A 20,439-nucleotide genomic window follows, 5' to 3' on the forward strand; every position below is an offset into this window, starting at 1 on the left:
CAGAAATACAAGAAATTATTAGGGAATATATGAAAAATTATATGCCAACAAACTGGACAACCTGGAAGAAATGGACGAATTCCTAAGCACCCACACCCTTCCAAAATTCAAACAGGAAGAAATAGAAAACTTGAACAGACCCATAACCAGTGAAGAAATTGAATTAGTTATCAAAAATCTCCCAACAAATAAGAGTCCAGGACCAGATGGCTTCCCAGGGGAATTCTAGCAGACATTTAAAGCAGAGATAATACCTATGCTTCTCAAGCTATTCCAAAAAATAGAAAGGGAAAGAAAAATTCCAGACTCCTTCTATGAAGCCAGCATTACTTTGATTCCTAAACCAGACAGAGACCCAGTAAAAACAAGAGAAGTACAGGCCAATATCTCTGATGAATATGGATGTAAAAATTCTCAATAAGATACTACCAAATGGAATTCAACAGCATATAAAAAGAATGATTCACCATGATCAAGTGGGATTCATTCCTGGGCTGCAGGGCTGGTTCAACATTCACAAATCAATCAATGTGATACATCACATTAATAAAAGAAAAGATAAGAACGATATGATCCTGTCAATCGAGGCAAAACAGCATTTGACAAAATTCAGCATACTTTCTTAATAAAAGCCCTCAGGAAAGTCGAGATAGAAGGAACATACTTAAACATAATAAAAGCCATTTATGAAAAGCCCGCAGCGAATATCATCCTCAATGGGGAAAAACTGAGAGCTTTCCCCCTGAGATCAGGAACATGACAGGGATGTCCACTCTCACGGCTGTTGTTTAACATAGTGCTGGAAGTGCTAGCATCAGCAATCAGACAACAAAAGGAAATCAAAGGCATCAAAATTGGCAATGATGAAGTCAAGTTTTCACTTTTTGCAGATGACACGATATTATACCTGGAAAACCCGATAGACTCCACCAAAAGTCTGCTACAACTGATACATGAATTCAGCAAAGTCGCAGGATACAAAATCAATGTACAGAAATCCGTTGCATTCTTATACACTAATAATGAAGCAACAGAAAGACAAATAAAGAAACTGATCCCATTCACAATTGCACCAAGAAGCATGAAATACCAAGGAATAAACCTAACCAAAGATGTAAAAGATCTGTATGCTGAAAACTATAGAAAGCTTATGAAGGAAATTGAAGAAGATATAAAGAAATGGAAAAACATTCCGTGCTCATGGATTGGAAGAATAAATAGTGTTTAAATGTCAATACTACCCAAAGCTACCTACACATTCAATGCAATCCCAATCAAAATTGCACCAGTGTTCTTCTCAAAGCTAGAGCAAGCAATCCTAAAATTTGTATGGAACCACATAAGACCCCACATAGCCAAAGTAATATTGAAGAGAAGACCAAAGCGGCAGGCATCACAATCCCAGACTTTAGCCTCTACTACAAAGCTGTCATCATCAAGACAGCATGGTATTGGCACAAAAACAGACACATAGACCAATGGAATAGAATTGAAACCCCAGAATTAGACCCACAAAAGTATGGCCAACTAATCTTTGACAAAGCAGGAAAGAATATCCAGTGGAAAAAAGACAGTCTCTTTAACAAATGGTGCTGGCAGAACTGTATAGCAACATGCAGAAGGATAAAACTAGACCATTTTCTCACACCATTCACAAAAATAAACTCAAAATGGTAAAGGACCTGAATGTGAGACAGGAAACCATCAAAACCCTAGAGGAGAAAGCAGGAAAAGACCTCTCTGACCTCAGCCGCAGCAATTTCTTACTTGACACATCCCCAAAGGCAAGGGAATTAAAAGCAAAAATGAACTATTGGGACCTCATGAAGATAAAAAGCTTCTGCACACCAAAGGAAACAACCAACAAAACTAAAAGGCAACCAACGGAATGGGAAAAGATATTTGCAAATGACATATCAGACAAAGAGCTCGTATCCAAAATCTATAAAGAGCTCACCAAACTCCACACCCAAAAAACAAATAACCTAGTGAAGAAATGGGCAGAAAACATGCATATACACTTCCCTAAAGAAGACATCCAGATGACCAACAGGCACACGAAAAGATGCTCAACGTCCCTCCTCATCAGGGAAATACAAATCAAAACCACACTCAGATACCACCTCATGCCAGTCAGAGTGGCTAAAATGAACAAATCAGGAGACTATAGATGCTGGCGAGGATGTGGATAAACGGGAACCCTCTTGCACTGTTGGTGGGAATGCAAACTGGTGCAGCCGCCCTGGAAAACAGTGTGGAGGTTCCTCACAAAATTAAAAATAGATCTACCCTATGACCCAGCAACAGTACTGCTAGGAATTTACCCAAGGGATACAGGAGTGCTGATGCATAGTGGCACTTGTATCCCAATGTTTGTTTATAGCAGCACTTTCAACAATAGCCAAATTATGGAAAGAGCCTAAATGTCCATCAACTGTTGAATGGATACAGAAATTGTGGTTTATATACACAATGGAATAGTATGTGGCACTGAGAACGAAAGAAATCTGGCCTTTTGTAGCAACGTGGATGGAACTGGAGAGTGTTATGCTTAGTGAAGTAAGTCATACAGAGAAAGAGAGATAGCCTATGTTTTCACTGTTAGGTGGATCCTGAGAAACTTACCAGAAGACCATGGGGGAGGGGAAGGAGGAAAAAAAAAAAGAGGTTGGAGAGGGAGGGAGCCAAAACATAAGAGACTCTTAAAAACTGAACAAACTGAGGGTTGATGGGGGTTGGGAGGGAGGGGAGGGTGGGTGATGGGTATTGAGGAGGGCACCTGTTGGGATGAGCACTGGGTGTTGTATGGAAACCAATTTGAAAATAAATTTCATATTTAAAAGAAAAAAGAGTTAGCCAACTTTTTCTATTAACGGCCAGACTTTCCATGCCATACAGTCTCTTTTTCTACTACTTAATTCGGTCTTCGTCACACAAAAGTAGCCATTATTAATATGCAAATGAATGAGCTGGACTGTATTCCAGTAAAACTTCTTTTATGGAAATCATTGATAAGCCAAATATGGCCAATGGACAAACTCTAGTTTTAAAGAAGTCACAATTCTCATTTTAGGGATGCCTGGGTGGCTCAGTCAGTTAAGTGTCTGACTTTGACCCAGGTTATGATCTTGGGATTCGTGAGTTCAAGTTCCGCATTGGACTCTCTGCTGACAGCTTGGAGCCTGGAGCCTTCTTCAGCTTCTGTGTCTCCCTCTCTTTCTGCCCCTTCCCCCCTAGAACTCTGCCTCTCTCTCAAAAATAAATAAAGTTTAAAAAAAATTCAAGGGACGTCTGAGTGGCTCAGTTGCTTAAGCGTGCGTCTTCGGCTCAGGTCTTGATCTCAGGGTCGGTGATTTCGAGCCCTGCGTCCGACTCTATGCTGACAGCTCAGAGCCTGGAGCCTGTTTCAGATACTTTGTCTCCCTCTCTCTCTGCCCCTCCTCTACTCACGCTCTCTGTTTCTCTCAAAAATAAATAAGCATTAAAAAAAGAAAATTCTCATTTTTAATGGTGAAGAACTGAGTTTTCATGTGGATTATAATCCAGAAAATAGTACTCAAAGAATTTCTGGATTATCTGAATAACTACTTTACATCAGTTATGTGTATATTTGGTGTTGTGTTTTGCATTTAGGATTGAATGGGCATCTTTCCTCCTGCACACACGACAAATACTTGTTATTGTGAAATGGTGAATGAGTAGAGGCTTTTTACAATAGTTGGAATAGAGAAAAGTGTAATTAGTAATTATGATAGTCACTATGAAGTAAAGAATTTCTTTTCTTCTTAATCATAGCCACAGTCATATAGCTATTTAATACAGATGTCAATAAAACCTCAGAGCTGACTTGATCTTTATGCAATAGAGCCTACAGTGTTTCGAAATCACCTTACTTAAAATTGAGCTTCGATTTTGTGACAAAGCCTGATGTTGCTTTCCCCAGTCTCTTTTTCCCTTTTCCCTCATATAAGAGGGAGGGTGTGGGGGGTGGTCTATGTGACCAGCTAAAGCACTCTTTTCCAAACTCCATTTAGAAGTCACTGGGTGGTGATTTTGGGAAAGCTTGTTAAAATACTGTCAATTCATTTGGCAAGTGCCCTTTTGTCCTCTTCCTTTCTTTCTGCCTCAAACATTGCTCCCCAATATGGAACTGTACCAGCTATCTTTTGACCTACCCTAAAGGAAAAGATAAGAGGATTGTAGAGGTGGGACACTTTCATCTTGGCTGTTGCTCCAGTGTGGACTCACCTAACTCTAACCTTCCTGTTCAGGAAGGGGTGTGGTGGTGGGTGAGAAGGAAAATAGTCCTATTTTAGCTATTAGTATTTGGCTTTTTACTATGTTCAGCTGGACTCAATTCTGTCTCTTTCTTTTCTTTCTTTCTTTCTTTCTTTCTTTCTTTCTTTCTTTCTTTCTTTTTTAATATAATTTATTGTCAAATTGGCTTACATACAACCCCCAGTGCTCATCCCAATAGGTGCCCTCCTCAATGCTCATCACCCATTTTCCCCTCTCCCCCTCCCCCCATCAACCCCAGTTTGTTCTCTGTATTTAAGAGTCTCGCGGTTTGCATCCCTCCCTCTCTGTTTGTAACTGTATTTCCCCCCTTCTCTTCCCCCATGGTCTTCTGTTAAGTTTCTCAAGATTCACATATGTGGACTCAATTCTCTATCCTTAAAAAAGTAAATTGAAACAATATAATAGATAATGGGTTCTTTCTATTTTGTGATATATTCTTAGTTTTGGTAAATATGTTCTTGTCTATGAAATATTTTCAGGTTTTATTAGCATAAAATTCAATAAATCCAAAACCAGGCAAAAAAAATGAATTCATAAATAAAGGTTAATGTTCTATTATACTGTGAGAGAGGCTCTCAATTTGTAATAAAGTGTTTAACTTATTTCTCTATCTACCTGTCAACATGTAAATATCACTGATGCACATGTCTTTACTAATGAAGCAATTTTGGTACTATGAATCATTTTTACTACTTATAAAATCACTTCAGACTAGATCAAGCAGAACTGACTTACTCCTTAGCTCCTTTGTATATTTTTCTTTATAACTCTAATATATTCTAATGAATGTCTAATTAAGCCCTAAAATTTTTTCACTAATTGCTATAGGAATAATGAACTTTTTTGACCTGAAATTTTATGAACAAAAATAAAATAATTTGTAAAAGCTAATATGTGACATAATGGCCCAGTGGGACTTATTATACATCCTGAAACAAAAATAATTCTCTCAAAACAGCTGATACACACCTTTTCTTTTTTAAACCACCTAAGAGGATGCAGAAAATTTTTCCAGTTTTGCTCTTATTAGTAAAAGTTATGGGACTATTTTATGCTAATGAAGTCAGACTAATGAAGCATAATATTTTCAAGATATTATCAAGCATTAGGGACTAGTTTAATTTTTCTTTTTAATGTTCATGAACAGAAAAAGCATTTCTTTTTAAAAACACACTTGGCTTTTGGTATACACAAAGGATTTGTTCATATTACCCCACATCTTTTAGGTATCTTTTATACCCTTTCTGTATGACTGGTATTTCATAATGGGTAAAAAGAACTATAAGAAAACAAGACACTGAATGTCATTTTAACTTTGTTTTCAAAGTCACAACATATGCAGCAGATGTGGGTTGCTTCGCCTGAACTTTTTCTCCTCTTCCTTCCCTACCAGCAGACTCTAGAATTCTTTTTCTTTTTAAATTTTTTTTTAATGTTTATTTAGTTTTGAGAGAAAAAGAGACAGAGAGCCAGCAGCTGAGGGCTAGAGAGAGAGGGAGACACAGAATCTGAAGCAGGCTCCAAGCTGTCAGCACAGAGCCTGACCCAGGGCTTGAACTCATGAACTGTGAGATCATGTCCTGAGCCAAAGTCAGGGGCTTAACCGAGTGAGCCATGCAGGCACCCCAAGACTGTAGAATTCTTTAAGTATAGTTTCCATATTCTTTTTTTTTTTTTTTAAGTTTTTATTTATTTTGTGAGAAGGAAAGGGCACAAACAGAAGAGGGGGATGGGGAGAGAGAACCCAAGTAGGTAGGCTCTACACTGTCAGCTCAGAGCCCAATGCTGGGCTTGAACTCCTAAACCATGAGGTCATGAACTGAGCTGAAATCAGGAGTTGGAGGCTTAACTGACTGAGCCACCCAGAGTGCCGACTTTCCACGTGCTTCTGAACATCAGTGGGTAAGGACAAATTGTCTGGAGCTATTTATATAGGATAACAGAATAGAAAGATGATATGAGTGGGCTATGGAATTAAGCACCCTGGAACCATCCCACTCCTGGATTTCGTGTTATGTATTATGTGATCTTTTAATTATTTTTAGTGATTAAGCCATTTTGAGTTGAGTTTCTGTTCTTGCATTGCATCCTAAAGGAAACTGTTTATGAAACCAGTTTTTAAAGTCAATCACATTTTCTTCCATTTTTAATGGCGAAATTTGAAGCTACTGTCCTCTGTAACTCCCCTATTGTCATAGACTCTAAGTCTAAAGTTCTTTCTTGGCCAGCAAGAAAGTGGGACGCAGGATTAAAATGGGAGAGATGGCTAATGTCTGGGAAAAGACAAGAGCCTTGAATAAGGGTTCTTGCCCCATATTTATTAAGGTCAGAAGACTTACAAACATGACAGGTGTGCACAAAGAGACAATGAATCTGTGAACATTAATTCATGGCATGAGGGAAAGGGGGTTTTGAAGATACACAGTGTTTGGGGTTTGGGTCAGTATAAAACAAAATCCTGGAGCTGGGTAGATGGGCAGATGGTTGTTAATGGCAGACAGGAGGCGCTGTGTCTGTTTATCTTAGCTAGCCTAGGGGATAAAACAGATAGTGCAAATAACCTCAGGGTTAACAAGGCACCTTTTCTTTTGCTAATCAGTTCTGGACAGCTTCACCTGCAGTGCAGTCTATAGCCCCAAATACTTGTTCACCTAATTTGGACCTTCTTCCTGTGAAAGCAGCAGCTTTCTGCTCTAGTACTAAATTGGGGGGTGTTTTTGCCTTGAATACCTAATCTTGCTTACCTCATATATTGTATTGTATTGAGGGCCTTTTCCCCTCCTTCTCTATCCTAGGGGATTTTGCCCCTCCCTACTTTATTTTGGGGGTCTTATCCTGTTTACCCAAGCTTGGGAGACAGAACCCCAAGTAGGTAGGCTCTGCACTGTCAGCTCTATGGCTTTGTAATTCTTTATGCCTTGGTAACTAATGCATTGGTATAAGCCCAGGAATTTCTCAGCTTATTCCCCACACCCTATATCCATTGTCAGTATTTAGTTACTGACAATAAACATAGTTATTTGTTGAATGTAGTTATTTGTTGAACTTATCACCAGCAAAACAGTAATAAAATTTTTGTACTCTCTTACCTCATTTGATCACAGCTCAGTTTACATGCCTTAGTCATTTCCTAAAACAGATGAGACTAAGAAGCTGGATATAGAGATCTAGGATATATTTAATCATTTACTTGCAAATAAAAGCACTGCTTTAAGCTTTTACAGAAATTAGGCAGACTGATGTGACATGCAACCAAAATAAATTCTGTTGTTTTATAGTTATAATTTTAAACAGAAAAATCTGACCCTAGGATAAGAATCACAGACTCAGATCAATTGTTTAAATAACTCCTTTAGAAATTTTATTTTATTTTATTTTATCTTAGTTTATTTTATTATATTAGAGCTTACTTAGCTTTAGTTTCAGATATCAACATGCATAGTATGTCATAAAAACTTCAGGATATCCATGGGAAAAAAATGTCCAAATAGAGATTTTAAATGTGAATCTGGAATGTATGCTAAAAGCCATAGGTACAGATTTAGGACTCATATGGGTGGCACCTAAAACTAGGAGAATGGATGATAGCTTTGGAATAGAAGTAGAGCATAAAGAGAAAATGACTATAAAGGTTGAACACTGAACAGGGTGAGAGAGGTGGAGGCACAGAGAAAAGTGACATGAGAGCTAGGAGGAGAGTCAGGAGCAGCTGGGAAGCCCAGGAGAGTTTTTTCAGTCAGTGGTTGTTTATTCCAGACATGTATAAAGAGGCCAAGCTAGGTGAGAGCTGAACTGGAAGATTTTCTGACTATACACACTTGTCATTTGCCAAAGCAATGGAAAACCAGGATTAAAAAAAAAAAATTCAACCTAAATGTTTCCTTTTCTTTTTCATCATGTTATAGTGGTATATTGTACACTTTTGGGATTTTACATGAGGTTAAGATAGGTTAAATCTTATGTTATTATTTGTGACACACACACACACACACATACATACATATATACACATACGTAAACAGAATATTTCTAAAAGGCTCACAATAAATTGGTAACTTTGTTTCCTTCAGAGCAGCTAATACCTGGGACATCCTTGAGGAATAGGGATTGGAGACTTTCCACTTCTATACCTCTTGAATCATGTACATATGAATGTATCCCCTGTTCAAAAAATAAATAATATTAAAGCTAAACAAAATAAAGGCCATTTTATTATGTTGAACTTTTACAGTTACGGGAAAAGTATTTTAAGACATTGCTGTGGCTGGATAAAGTATTATGACTTGATCTGAATCCGTTGTCCCTGTAGCTTTGTCTCTGGGGAGAGTGGGTGGAGTTTGGGTTCAAGTTACATTAAGTTAACACTGGTCAAGTATACATACTAAAGCATTATATGGTATATATAATATGGTTTAGTATGTAAATGGTTGATACCTGTTAAAGGACAGATTGCATATAAATATCCGGAAGGTCAATATTTTCCCAGAGGAAATAGCCCACTTCTGAGGTTGAAGTATGCATGGTAGTTGACTAAGCAGCTCTTGTGTTCAGGTACGAAGTCTTGAATTCTGTACTTATAATTCCAAACATCTTACATATGTTCATCTTACATATGTTCACCTCACTGAATTGTCAGTGTTATCAAAATATTCTCTTACTGTTCTCTTGCTGCAGTGTTACCAAAATATTCTTTTGCTGTTTTCTTTTTACAGACATGATATATTCAAGAAATATGGGTGTTATAAAAAAAAAAAGGTGGATTTTTTTAATATAAAGAAGTTGGAGAAACGCTTAAACACAAATTGTTCAGTTCTGTGAGTCTTAGATTAGAAATTTAGCTGGTGCGTAAAATGATCCTCAGAAAAGTATAATGCTGTTCAGCTTTCTCTTTTCTAGCTGTATAAAAATTTGGGTTAAAAATAGCAAACACTGAGCATGTGCATCCAAAGATATAGTTGCTGCAAACACTGGAATATATATGTCTTGATACTGTAAGTGGATGATTAATGTAAGGAGCCTGAAGGTTTTGGAAACAACTCAGTGAAATGAAAAGTTGCTTTTTGATGTCTGTAGCCAAGCTTAATAAATTATAATTCAAGCAATTAACATGAATTTGGAACAAAATATTATTTATTTTTTTGTAACATTGGAAAACTGAACTGTTTATAAAATTCAGTTAGAATTATATAGCTGTTGGCACATCAAACCAGCTTTGGCGAATACAATAGATATTCTTTAAAGAAGGAAATTTTTTTTTTAGTTGTAGGTTAAAGTCCCTGTTACTTGGATTGTGTTTGACATTTCCCAATGGGAGAAAGAGCTATTTTTATTTCAATGGATAGCCTTTCGATTAGAAAGTAGACTTTCGTTTCAGTCAAATGTGTAAAATTTCAACGAAGTGAGAAATTTTATTAGCCATATTTTCCCTTTTTAAATTATGGTAGCACATTGAAGTCTCCATCAGTCAGCTTTCTTGTTTTCTTTTGCACTATTGACTTTTTGCCCACTTTTCAGGTTTCCAACATGTTCTGTAGGTACTACCCTATTTTTATTTTTATTGTTATTTTTGATACCAGAGTTTTTTATTACTCTGTATCTGTTGCCTCCATTGTTTACTGCCCACCATCTTCTTTACCACTTTTACATAATGCTTACAAGTGAGCTCCTGGTAACTTTTAACGATGGCCTTTTAGCCCTCATCCTTTGCAACATCTTTGTGACATTTGGACGCTGTTAACCATTTACTCTTCTGAATGTTTCCCTGGGCTTCTTAGACCCTGATCCTTATTCTCCAACTCTTTGAGTACTTCTCTTACTTCACTTTATTTATTTATTTTTTTCTAAATGAGAATGTTTCCCAAGGTTCTAGCCATGAAAAACTCATCTCCATATTTTTACAATTTACACATGAGAACCCAATTCGCTTCTTTTTGCTTTATGATCATCTTCATGTACAACTACTTTCTCATTTTTTAAATGTTTATTTATTTATTTTGAAAGGGGAGGGTGCACACAAGGAGGGGAGGAACAGAAGGAGAAGGAGAGAGAGAATCCCAAACAGGCTCCACACTGTGAGAACAGAGCCCCGCGTGCGGCTCCATCTCATGAACCGTGACATCATGACCTTAGCTGAAATCAAGAGTCATATGTTTAACTGACTGAGCCACCCAGGTGCCCCCTTACTCATTTTTATTTATTCTCTTGACTTGATTCTCAAGTTCCTCATCCATACTTCTACCTGCCTGCTAGATATTACTCATAGGATCAGTAAGATATTTAATGAGTAATTTGTATTATTTTATCTTAAAACAAAACAACTTTTGTGGACCTTAGTTTTCTTGCCAACTACTACCATGTTTCTCTGTTCCCCTCTACAGGGTAATTACTTGAGATAGTAGTCTCTATTTACTCTCTTTGCTTCCTCTCCTTCTGTTCTCTCTTGAACCCACTTAAGGGAGGCTTTGGTCTCCTACCATTTTATCAGAGTTGCTCTTGTGAAATCAGTGATCTCTTGCCAAATCAAATGGTCAGTTCTCAGATTTCGTTTTATTAGACCTTTTTAGTAGCATTTACTATAGTTGTTCATTCCTTCCTTCGTGAGACAATTTCTTTATCTGCCTTCTAGGGTACCATATTCCTCTTGTATCTTTTTACATTACTAGACACTCCTTTTCAGTCCTTTTTCTGGATCCTTCTCCTCTTTGTACCCCTATATGTTGGAGTGCTCCAGGGGTCACCATTAGTTCTCTCCTCCGTATATTTTTACTCCCTAGGTGATTTCATTTAGTGTCCTGATTTTTAAACGTCATCTGTTTGGTATTCTGCTTTAGAATACTTTCTAGTGCCCCTTCTCCCTTGTTACCTCTCTAATGTTTCACTGGAGTCGCCATATAGAATACACATCACCCATTAAATTCATGCATATCAGGCATCATTGCTTACCAGATCTTTTCTGTCTTTTCTGTCTTTTCATCTTTTCATCTTCTCGTGTCTTCAATCTATGTTGAGGTGTGTTTATTGTTTGATTATTTTCTTAAGTATTTTTCCTCCTAGGGTTTACTTGTGTTTTGTTATCTTGGAGAGATTGGCTGGCTTCAAATATCTCTTTGCCATCTCTTACAAATAATGGGTATCTTGACTAGATATAAGATGCATTAATTCTCCTTTCTGTTCAAATAGCCTGGATTCTCCTCCATGGTTTTTTAGCTTCTGGTGTTGGTGATGATAAGTCCATTGCCAGTCCTGGCTTTTCCATTTATGAATAATTGTTCTTCCTGTCTGAACACTTACAAGGGTTTTTTTTTTCTTATTTTTTAGATTACTGCATTTTATAAGGATATGATCAGTAGATATTTGTCTTTTCTATCCAATGTGAAACTTAGTTACCCTTTCCAGTTATCCACCAGAGGTGTTTTGCCAACCTGAATAAAGTTTCTTTTATTATTTACTTGATAGTTGCCTCTACTTCGCATGGTGTCTTTTTTACTTTTGAACACCTATTTTTCACATATTTTCACATTTTTCTGGATTTATCCTTCAAGTATTTTCTCCTTTCTGTGCCTGTACATTTACTTAATTCTTTGCTCTGTGTTTTGAGATAATCCTTGCACTTCATCTCCCAGTCTACTTAAATAGGTGTCAGTAATGATTTTTCTTTTTTTATGCATGTGCTCATTTTAGTTTGAAAATTGTGACCTTAAGTTTTATGTTGTGTGTGTGTGATACATTAGAATTTACTTAAGTGCTTTAACAGTTGTTGTACAGGTGTTTATCTTTTCTGGCACTTCTTCTTTCAGTAGATACATGTTCTAATTATTCAGCCTTACTCTGCTTTTTCAAATGTTTGGGCCTCTCATGTTATCAGTTGTTTTTATATGATGGAAAATCATAGAAATCATGTCTGGAAATCACGTTTGCTTGCTGAACTGTTCTTAACAGCAGGAATCCCAGCAGTCAGAGTAGATATAGTGCCTAAAGTTCAAGGATGGTTAGCCTTCTAGAGATACCTAAAGGAAGCCTGATGTTCTCTAATGTACTCAACTGCCCTAGTTCCGAAGTAGGGAATACTCTTCTGTCTCATGATAGGAAAATATAGCATATTCCAAGAGATTGGAAGTAATCTTAGCATTGGGGTCTTCAGATACCTACATGCAAAGTTATTTCAGTGATGTTCCTTTTCAGTTAGCCCCCAATGGGACAATGTAACTGCAAACCAGTTTAAGCTGATGTTACTCCACTAGGGCCTTAAGACGTCTCAGCAAGATGCTTAACTTTAGAAAGTTCAGGAACTTGGTGTTGGACATAGGGAAGAACAGGCCACAGTCAAGTTGTCATGTTTCAGAATACTTTGTATCCTCACTCATTCCAATGCCATTTACATTCTGATGATTCTCAAATTTATTGTATTTCCAGTCCCCTACTGTTCTCCTGATGCACATGTCCAGTTGCCTACTCAGCTGTTTGACCTGGCAGTCTAATGTATATCACAAAGGTTGCATGTCTAAATTGATCACACGACTGTCGTGAAACCTAATTTTTCCAAGTCTTTCTTACCTCAGTGAATGGCATTGCCACCATTTTTTACAGTTAATTCTCAAGTCAGTATCTTAAGATTCATTCTTGACTTTTCTCTCTTATTTTTACATCCCCATCCCATTAATCCACAAATCCTATTGGCTGTACTTTCAAAATGAACCAAACTTCTCACCACTTCCACCTCTACCACTCATCTATACATTGTTGTGTCTCTCCTGGTCTATTGCTGTTGCCTCCTGACTGCTCTCCATTCTTCTGCTCTTGCCCTCTACAGTTTATTCTCTATAAGCCAGAGTAATCTTTTAAAAAGGTAAAACAGTGCTTCCTTCTAAAGGATTCTAAGAAAATCCAAATGCCATGTAATTGCTTAGGTGGCTCTCCATGCCAGAAGGCTCTCCCAACTGCCTTCCAGCCTTATTTTTACCATTTTCCTAATTTAACGCACATTAGGCAGATTACCTTCCATGTTCCTTAATTACATCATAACCATCTTATCTCAAGGCCCTTGTACTTGCTGCTCACTTTGTACTTGCTGATCACATTGTTTCTCAAACAAATTTTCTCATGATTCCCATACTTGTTAAATTTGTCTTACTTAAATCTGTCTTCATACTGTCTTATTATACTGTTCCCTACCATTCTATAGAATAGATCCTTTCCTACATGCCTGTTTCTTCTTACCCTGTTTCAGTTTTTTTTTTTTCCTAGCACCTCTCACCACTTGAGCCATATGTGTATTTTATTGTCTTCTTCCAGTCACCCTCTATGAAGAAATGACTTTATAATTCACTACCTATCCCTAGCACTTACTAGGTAGGTAGTAGATACTTCATAAATAATACATACTTCAAGTGACATCTTTACCAAATTTGAGTTTCATTTAATTTTTTCTAAATTTTTTTAATGTTTATTTTTGAGAGAGAGAGAGAGACAGAGTGTGAATGGGGGGAGGGGCAAAGAGAGAGGGAGACACAGAATCCGAAGCAGTCTCCAGGCTCTGAGCTGTCAGCATACACCCTGACACAGGGCTCAAACTCAGGAAAGGCAAGATCATGACCTGAGCCGAAGTCAGACACCTTACTGATTGAGCTACCCAGGTACCCCCAGTTTCATTTTAAAATGAAAAAGTAGGTATACATGTGAATCCTTCTGGAAATAAATCATGTTTTTCAAGTTATTGTTTTTTAGTTTTTTACTTTTTAGACTTATTTGCAAAACATGTAATAAACTTTACTTTTAAATATGTTTTAAATTTCAGTTCAAGTATTTGTATTTAATCTTTCTCTAAAAATACTTATTATGTAACCTGACTTTTTTTCTATGATCAAAATTCTATTTTGCCTGTGACTTATTTTTTGATAGTATATTCATTAACATATTCCTAATTTGTTTTTTAAGTTAAAAGAAATCTTATAAAATTGTATAATGTTAAGACCACTGGGAATAAAGAAAGGAAAGAATAGAAATAGGGAGGGACTTTATTCCTTTCTAATTAGAATACTCCAGTGTTTTTAGGTTGCCTATAAATCCTCTCAGTTAAGAGATTGGCTTTTCCCCATATGGTATACTCTCTGTTTCTAAGGGCCCCTCATGATCCTGACCATGTCTGCTTTTTTGCTCTGCTTTTTCTTCTGCTTAAGATCTCAGCTTATGCCCCCTATCCTTAATTTTCAGTGTATAGAATTTACTTCTATAGATGAATAAAAAAGAATAGAAAAACTTTAACCAAATGATAGTAGAAACCAAAATTCAGCTTGAAAATAGGCTGAGCCTATATAATATAGCATATAGAATCATAGGTATAACATGCTAATATGTGGTTGAAATTTATTTTCTTGTACTTTAATACAGCATTCTTCTAATCTCTAGAGATTTATTGGTAAGAAGGGAAGTCGTTGGTACAATCACTTGCCATTTTGTTCTCATTTTTGAAGGGTCATTATAGCTGTCTCCCTGGGTGGGCAGTGGGGAACAACATTTCTGAATCTCTGATCCTCCCACATAACCATATGCCATTGGCAGCTGGAGAGTCTTATAAACACCTCTCTCTGGCTTAGTACTTTAAAATTTGTGACTCTTTAAAACTGTTCTGTGGCAAGCTACTTAATCAAAACTTTTAAAATGGTTGGCTTTGTTAATGAAGATATTAACTTGGTTTTATTTTGATTTTTTTCCAGGTGTATGGTGGCTGATGAAGTAAGTGTTTTCATGATTTTTATGTCTTTTATAAAATTCCACAACCTATTTTTAGTGTCTACTATTTACCATGTGCTCTCTGTCTTTCCTTATGATTCTATGTCTTATTTCTAGAGAGGAGAGGGGACAGATACAGAAATAATGAGAATGAATGTGTTGTGTATGTGTGTGTGTGCACACACTTGAAACATGTTAGGTGCATGCTTGAAACATTAGTATTAAAATCAGTGATCCAAAATTTTATGTTGTTGGCAGAGAAACCATGAGTGTGCTATAAAATTCAGCCCCAAGGAGCACCTGGGTGGCTTAGTCTGTTAAGCATCCAACTCTTGATTTCAGCTTATGTCATGGTCTCACCGTTTGTGAGTTCAGGTTCCTCATCAGATTCTGGGCTCACAGCATGGAGCCTGCTTGGGATTCTCACTCTCTCTCTCTGCCCATTCCCTGCTTGCTTTCTCTTTCTCTCTCTCTCAAAATAAATAAGCAAAAACCTAAAAAATATTAAAGTAGTATTTTATTATCATTAAAGTTCTAATTTTTATTCAATTTGAAAAATGTGTTGCTGTTTTCATGATGCCCTTAAGAGTAATAGCAAAACATAAACATTTTAAAGATAATAATGAAGAAAACATACTGAATTTTTAAAAAATATAAGTGGAAATATAAAAGATTCTGCCAATTAACTGTCTTAGCTTTAGTTACACATAGACTCACCAATGGCTTATCTCCACATTCTCTTCTTTAGGTAAAAAATGAATTACAGTGTAACGTGAACATGAATACTATGCAGAACATGAATACCATGATACAGGTTTCATGGTATATGCCGATTTATAATTACCTAAGTTTTTAGTTTGAACTCTTTATTCTTTGGGCATTTGTTTAGATTAGATGTTATAGTTAGGAGCATAGTCATTGCCTGTGAAGAATTTCAACAATGTAAATGAAGGGACAGTACGTAGACATTTGGGAAACAACAGAAATTTCTATTTTGGAATAAGATGAATTCCAAAAGCGTCTTCATAAATTAATAAATTTGAGCATCCAAAATGACTGACAGAGGCTCATGTTTTTAGTCCCTGAGTATGTTTTCATCAAACAGGAATATAAACTTGAAAACCTGAAAACTAGGCATAACCATTTTGCACAATATGTATAAAATATATGTGCGATATATGTATGTATGTGTATGTGTGTCGCTCACTTTTTAAATAAACCAGTTTTATGTCCGTAGAGATTATATTATATCAGGTAACACCATCTTGATGATCTCCACCAGTGATTCAGAGGGAAAATCTCAGCATTTATGTTGTCATTCCTACCTTCTTCAGTTTGATGTCATAGAGACATCATAGAGATGTTTGAATGGGCCTTAAATGTATGAAATTGTTCATGGATTGAAATAAACACTTCATCGAGTTCTTGGTGAACCTTCAGCCAGCAAGAATTTTTCATTACGCCATCTGCTTTTCCTCATCTCTTACTATTTGTAGTTCCATAGTTCTTGTCACATGTTGAGTGACTTCGACACTTTTGCAGCAGCATTCTTATTTCTTAATTCAATGCATTCAAAAGAAGTATTTAATATTTCCTCAATGCTTAAAAAAGGACTCCACTTTTGTGTCTGTCATAATTACTTCTCTTCTTTTACACCTATTTGACTTTACAAGGTTATTATGTTAAATCCTATCAATGAAGTTGATTATAAAAAAAGAATTCTCAGTGTGATGTGCATGTGTAAGATCACAGCTCACAACCTCTAATATCCTGTGTTAGCAGTACAGTTGAAATGCCATTTTTATGGGATCTTACTAAGCTAGTGTGGATGAAACTTAGTAAATTAAAAGTGTTGAAGTAGAAAGAACTTGTATATATGTAAATTACATGAACTCTGCTTTGACCTTCATTCTATTTCCTAATGCTGTTCTCCTTTTCTTGCTCTTATCACAAAATGGTAGTGAAGTCACAGAAGGAAATATAGTTTATAATTTGGAGGTCAACCACCTTTTCTGACTTTTAAATTAAAAAGTATGTTTTGAAATGATGAATATTTGACTCATCAAATAGCTAAAAGCTTTAGGAACGCAATTTTACATCTCTGTTATCGAACCTACTTTTGTTTAGATACTTGAATACCCACTTGGAGTATTGTGTAATTTAGCTGTCTACTGTGATCTTTCCTTCCTAGCTTTAGAAACAAATGACTTTCTTCAACTGGCATTACTCCCCCTTCTAGTATTTTTCCACTATTATCTTTTTTCTAATGTATTCATTTCTTGTGGACTTGTGTAATCTATCTACTGTATATAAGGTAATTATTAACTTTAAATTGGAATGATAAGTTCTGTTTAATACTAAGTGATCATTGTGTATTTCAATTATAAGAATATATTTTAGATAACACAGCTGCACTATTTAATAAAATTAACTTTACAAATCTAGCTTAAGGTATTTTAATTACTTCCTATTTCCCCACCTCTTAGTTTAATGCAATTAAATATTATTTCAAGAACTATGTAGTGAATATACAGAAACTCTTGTGAATTTGTATTCCATAAATAATGGAACTCAGGCCATAGTCTACAGTCAGGCTGGTGCACTGTTATCTATCTTTTTTTTTAATAATTTCTTGTGAACCACTTTGTCCTTATTCTTAAGTTGAAAATTATTGAAAGTCTTCATTCATGAAAAAATTGTAAATGTGAAAAATAGTTTCACATTAACACAAAGCAGGTAATTTTTTTTTAATTTTTTTTTTTAACGTTTATTTATTTTTGAGACAGAGAGAGACAGAGCATGAACGGGGGAGGGTCAGAGAGAGGGAGACACAGAATCTGAAACAGGCTCCAGGCTCTGAGCTGTCAGCACAGAGCCCGAAGCAGGGCTCGAACTCACGGACCGCGAGATCATGACCTGAGCCGAAGTTGGCCGCTCAACCGACTGAGCCACCTAGGTGCCCCAACAAAGCAGGTAATTTAATAGGATGTACATGCAGGGCGCCTGGGTGGCTCAGTCAGTTGAGCGTCTGACTTCGGCTCAGGTCATGATCTCATGGCTTGTGAGTTTGAGCCCCGTGTTGGACTCTGTGCTGACAGCTGAGAGCCTGGAGTCTGCTTTAGATTCTGTGTCCCTCTCTCACTCTGTCCCTCCCTCACCCATGCCATCTCTCTCTCTCTCTCTCTCTCTCTCTCTCTCTCAGGAATAAATAAAACATTAAAAAATAATAATAATTTTTTAAAAATAGGATATACATGCAGAAAAATATTAAACCTACACATTTCCTGCCCTATTTGTCAAGTATTTAAAGACTGTTCTCTATAGAAATTTAGTAATTAGAAATTTTTACAATGTTCATTTTTACTTAAGATGGGATTAATATCCTGGGTTTATAGAATAGCCTAAAAGTGTTTCATAATGGGCAAAAGTTTCAGTACCTAGATTCTGTCTTTACTTGTCTACAGTATCTATTATCAAAGCCAGAAAATTCCTACTCATTTTGGTAATATTTTTTTGTTGTTGTTGGAACTCTATTTCAGTCCTGCATCCCCAGCATGCACGTACACACACACACACACACACACACACACACACGCTTTTTAAAAATTTCCTTCTTCCTGTTACTTCAGAAAACATTTGGGAGGATGTATACCAAATAAAGTATCATTTCCTTCCTTTTCAAAAGAAAAGGAAACCATTTGTTAAGGCTGAACTACTTGTTTTACCTTACTTTGTGGCTATTTTGGAGCATATTAATAAATAAATACTTGGAACAAGGGCCCTGTAGTCATCATTATCAATGCTTTTCTTTTGGCCAAGGTGCTTCTCTGCAAGAGGAGTGGGGAGAGGCTGTTGTTCCAAAGGTGGAAGAATTTCTGCTGGCTGAAGTTCGAAAACCCTTGTCTGTTTCTCTTCAGGCAGAAATGTGTTGGTGTGTAGAAACAGTGAAGGACCCCTTTGGAAGGTTATTTTAGCTCAGAAGACCTTAAAATTGGTGTTATTATATGCACTCTGCCAATATTAACTTTATAGGTTCGAGGACTAAGAAATCAAAATAGACATGAAGAATTTTAGTTTTCCTTTTCTATAAGCCTACCTACATTTGATGAAGTAAGCTGAGATGGCAGTTTTGATTCCATTGGTATCTATAAATCTTAGTTTTCATTTACCAGTTCCAAGCTGAATTACACTGTCTCCTTGAGCTCTTCCTGTATTGATGCATTTTTGTTGAATGAATGAACTGGTTAAAGAGTTAGCACTTAACTAACTCTATGTGCCAGGTTGTGTTCTAATGCTTTATGTATATTAATTTAGTTCATCCTCACAACAACCCTATGGGGTGGGGTAATGGTATTAGTATTATTGCTATTACTATTATTATTCTCCTTATATAGATGAGATAGCTGAGGCACAGAGAAGTTAAGCAAATTGCCCAAGAATTTGCAGCCAGTATGTGCTAGGACCTGAAATATTTGACCTTAAGTAGTCCAGCCACCAAGTCTATCAATTACTATTCTATACAGAATGTCTAGGTGCCAGACTTTGTATATTTAGAAACAGGATTCTTGAGGTCAGAAGAATCTTCAGAATACAAGGGCTCAAGTGAATGAAGCTGAATATTAGAATGATGGTGATAGCCTAAAAATTTTGTGCTGGTGAGACTGTATGTATTCCTTTAAAAAGGTATTATTTGCCTCTTTCCTTCCTTATTTCTAATGCTACCTTATTATTTTTTATGTCCTTTTTTGAAAATAATTTTTTATTTTAGATTTTTAGAATTGTTTAGGTTTTAAATACAGAATTATTATAAAGATAGTACAGAGAGTTCTTGTATACTCCATATCCAATCCCCTATTATTGTCTTAGATTAGTGTGGTATATGTGTCTTAGTTAATGAACCGATATTCATGTGTTATGATTAACTAAAGACCATACTTCTCTTTAAAAAGTAAGTTTGGAGAGAAGATGGCGGCGTCGGAGGACCCTGGGCTCACCTCGTCCTGCTGATCACTTAGATTCCACCCACATCTGCCTAAATAACCCAGAAAACCACCAAAGACTAGCAGAACATACTCTCTAGAGCCAAGCGTAGACAAGAGGCCCGCTGAAGAGGGTAGGAAGGGCGGAGAGGCTGTGCTACATGGACTGGAGGGAGGGAGCCAGGCGGTGGAGGGGTAACCTGCCCGGCAATGCAGAGCCCCCGAGTCGGGCTTGCAAAAGCGGAGGGGCCGGACTGTGTGAGTTCTGGCAGTCAGCGGGACTTAACATCTGGAATGTTACAAGTCAACAGCTCTGCTCTCAGAGAGCAGAGAGGGCAAGAGGAAACCAGGAGGGAGAATTGCTGAGACCAGGAAGACAGAGCTCAGCAGGGGAACAAAGATGCTGGCAAGCACCATAACCCTCTCCTATCCC

General features: G+C 36.7%; 1 protein-coding gene across 3 annotated transcripts in view; it reads left to right on the forward strand.

Annotated features, from left to right (window-relative positions):
• Positions 1–20,439, forward strand: part of ZRANB3 (zinc finger RANBP2-type containing 3) — a 308,913-nt gene that overhangs the window by 120,450 nt on the left and 168,024 nt on the right. For all 3 annotated transcript variants that reach the window (XM_049615712.1, XM_049615711.1, XM_049615713.1), the window contains exon 3: positions 15,012–15,030. In XM_049615712.1, coding sequence (XP_049471669.1) covers positions 15,012–15,030 — 19 coding nt within the window. The remainder of the gene's footprint in view (positions 1–15,011; positions 15,031–20,439) is intronic.

The sequence above is a fragment of the Panthera uncia genome (genome assembly GCF_023721935.1).
Source record: "Panthera uncia isolate 11264 chromosome C1 unlocalized genomic scaffold, Puncia_PCG_1.0 HiC_scaffold_3, whole genome shotgun sequence".
Taxonomy (NCBI): Eukaryota; Metazoa; Chordata; class Mammalia; order Carnivora; family Felidae; genus Panthera; species Panthera uncia.